The sequence below is a fragment of the Agrilus planipennis genome, unplaced genomic scaffold (assembly GCF_000699045.2).
Source record: "Agrilus planipennis isolate EAB-ADULT unplaced genomic scaffold, Apla_2.0 scaffold250, whole genome shotgun sequence".
NCBI lineage: Eukaryota > Metazoa > Arthropoda > Insecta > Coleoptera > Buprestidae > Agrilus > Agrilus planipennis.
The window spans coordinates 362,595-365,677 of NW_020438989.1; the positions used below are offsets into that span (position 1 = coordinate 362,595).

Consider the following 3,083-nt stretch of genomic DNA (forward strand, 5'->3'; position numbering starts at 1 on the left):
ACGCCTAGGTGGAATTGACAGTAATTCGCATTAACTGTAACGTACATGAGAAAATTAACTTTGCTTTTATGTCACTTCTCTAATAGTGTGTTAATTTTGTATAGTGCATTATTCAAAGCTAATATAATGCTACCTATTTATTCTAAAAATCTCACACCTTTTCGTTATTTGTATGGGAAATAGGAAATATTTCAACTGGAAAATATTTGCATCAAATGATAATATGTAAGGAACAATGTAGATACATGAATACGTCTGAAGGAATTTTTGCTTTTGAAATTTTATTTTTTTTGTCAAAAGGAACTAAAACAATAATTTATTTTATTATTGTATTATGATTATCTACTGTAGTCCAATCCTGAAAGTTGTATTTACACACAGTTGTTAAAATCAAAGCAATATTGAGGTTAAAAGTACATTATTTATTTAAAAAACCACAGCCGTCGTTTCGCCCAGGTTGTTGGACTTTCTCAAGACTAGATTTATTTAGTTAAACATTGGGTTTGGTTAAGTGTTACTAACATTAACAACCATTAACAAATATTACTCCAAACTTCATATAAATTAAAAACATAACTAACATTAAAATTATTATAACACGTCTTACGATTCAAATAATAAATAAATAAATGTTAATAATTTGGATGGTACTATTTCACCCCATCAAGTGTATACAACAGTATCTCATGTAAAACATTAAATAGAACATGGTCTATGTATNAATAAATAAAGTACTCTTAACCCCAATATTGCTTTGATTTAAACAATTGAATACAAAATAGGGGATCAATATAATGTATTTAAATACTTTTAAAATATAGTACAGTTTATTTTGTGAAATTGTTATCCATAATAAAAAAAGACTATAGTAAATCATTACTATTTATTTACTTGTAAGGGTGATATTTTATTAGGGAAGATATAACTAGGGGGGAAGAGCACCTTTGCCGTCTGTTTGGATATATGGAATTAATGTCGTTATAGCGGTTTTAACATCGCTCGGTACAAAATCTTGAGCTAAGAAATAATTGAATAAAAATTGAATAAACTGGGCTCTCGTGGATGCTTCGTTCCATTCATTGAAATTTTCCATTTCCTTCCCGTGCATGTTGGCAATGTATTTGTAAATCTTCTTGAATGCTAATTTCGCTGAAGACGGTAAAGAACCCAGTTGCAGTGTGTCAGTGAAGATTCCGGTTAAGTCGAATCTTTTCTCAATTTTTTTCATACCGATCAACGTTAGACTCTCGAGCTTTTCGAGGTATTCTAAATAATATTTGGCAGCTTCCTTGACTTGCACGGAAGAATATTTGATTTGTAATATTTTTAAAACCTCAATGAGCTGTTTCTTCTGATCTGATATATTTTCTATACCCTGTTGCTTAAGAAGTAAGTAAACCTCTTCGGATTTCAATGCAGTGCTTAACAATGTAATATACTGTTCTTCGATCGTATCTGCTGGATTCGGTAATATCTCTAGCAGCAGTGCATAATCAAAGCGAATTTCTGGAGTAGGTGTGACTGGTGCATACCTGCCAAGAACATAATCCGTGTACCTTAAGATTTCTTCCTTCGTTTCAACTGAAATTGTGGTCGTTTGTTTTACTATTGAATAAAATCGTAACAACAACTGTTGATTACTAGTGGTATCTAATGTAAGTGATTTCAGAATTTCAACATTTGCTGAACTTTCAATGAACGATTTCGTTACATTATATGCATGCTCCATCTCAGATACAAATGGAATTGTTAAAGCTTTTATCAAAGCTTCTTTAACGACTGTTACACTTGTTTGTTTTGTTGTCTTTATTGAATAGGTCATTTCAGGCATACAATTACAGTTAACAGGCTTTTCAACTTGAACAATTCTGTTCACACATGGTGACCTTTCTATAGGTGATTGTTGAAGTAATTTTAATAATACTACAGCTGAAGTAAGTTCGTTTATATTCGCTCGCAACTCACATTTTGGGGGTAAAGTTTCGGCGAGAAGGATAAGACCCATAATTGCTAAGTCTGTCTCTTGTAGATGAGAGTACCTTTGTAAGTAGTCCAGAATTTCTCGAACTCTTAGAAAATTTAATCGGATTAACCTCATCACGTAACTCTGAACGTCTACCAACCCCGGAGGAAGATTATAAGATTGCAATGATCGTAATAAATACGAAAATCCATCGAAAGGTGACCTTCTTGTTAGGACGTATAGGACTTGACTAAATGTAGGTCCGGAGTATATTCCTTGAGATTTATTACTTAACGTTAATGTTGCAGATTTTATTTCTTTCGGAGCCTCTGAAGTTGAAAAAGAAAATTGTGAATTTGAAGGAAATGCTTGTTGTGCAGTCGTCGAAGTTTTCCCATCTACAACACTGGTTAAATGAGACACATCATAGGAATTTGGCCCCATCGTTTGGGATATGTCAGTATTATCTAATATTGTTTCGTAAGGTTTGGTGATCATAATTTGTGGCAGATTATCGCTATGGTCTAATGTAACGGAAGTTAATCCGCTACTGGTAAAGGATGGATCTTCTACATTTGTCTCGAGTATACTTTCTGCCGATACCTAAAACAATAAATATTTTATACGTTACAAATTTATAGTCTTACTTAAATATATTAATTAATTACGAGGTACAGCAATTGAACAACGATCTTTTTTTAAAACAGTATCAATTAACTTTCATGTTTTTGCTACTGCTTTGCTCCAAAGTTATTCATCTGCTAAACCCTATTTTCAATGTCTTTTTTTTAAATATTTTAAATTCTGTATCTTTCTATGTACTCATGTATGTTGATAGTACCTATGCCCGTCCATGTACAAGTAAATGTTTAAAAACACTCATCATCATCATAAGGTCGTCAGTCCTAAGACTGGTTGGACACGTACCTCCACTCTTTCCTATCCTGAGCTAAACTTCGCATAATCCTAAAACTAGAACAGCCCGCATCCTTAACTATTTGCGAAGAGTAATCTAATCTAGGTCTACCTCTACCCCTCCTAACTCCTGTTTCTGCCTCTAATATGTCTCTGACTAGACCTTCATGCCTGAGAAGGTGTCCTACCAACCTATCTCGCCTAT

The 3,083-nt window shown here is 33.1% G+C and overlaps 1 protein-coding gene across 1 annotated transcript in view; it reads right to left on the reverse strand.

Annotated features, from left to right (window-relative positions):
- Positions 1-831: 831 nt before the first annotated feature.
- LOC112904766 overlaps positions 832-3,083 on the reverse strand; it is a 57,205-nt gene continuing 54,953 nt past the window's right edge. The window contains exon 2 of the mRNA XM_025975673.1: positions 832-2,566. Coding sequence (XP_025831458.1) covers positions 926-2,566 — 1,641 coding nt within the window. The 3' untranslated portion in view covers positions 832-925. The remainder of the gene's footprint in view (positions 2,567-3,083) is intronic.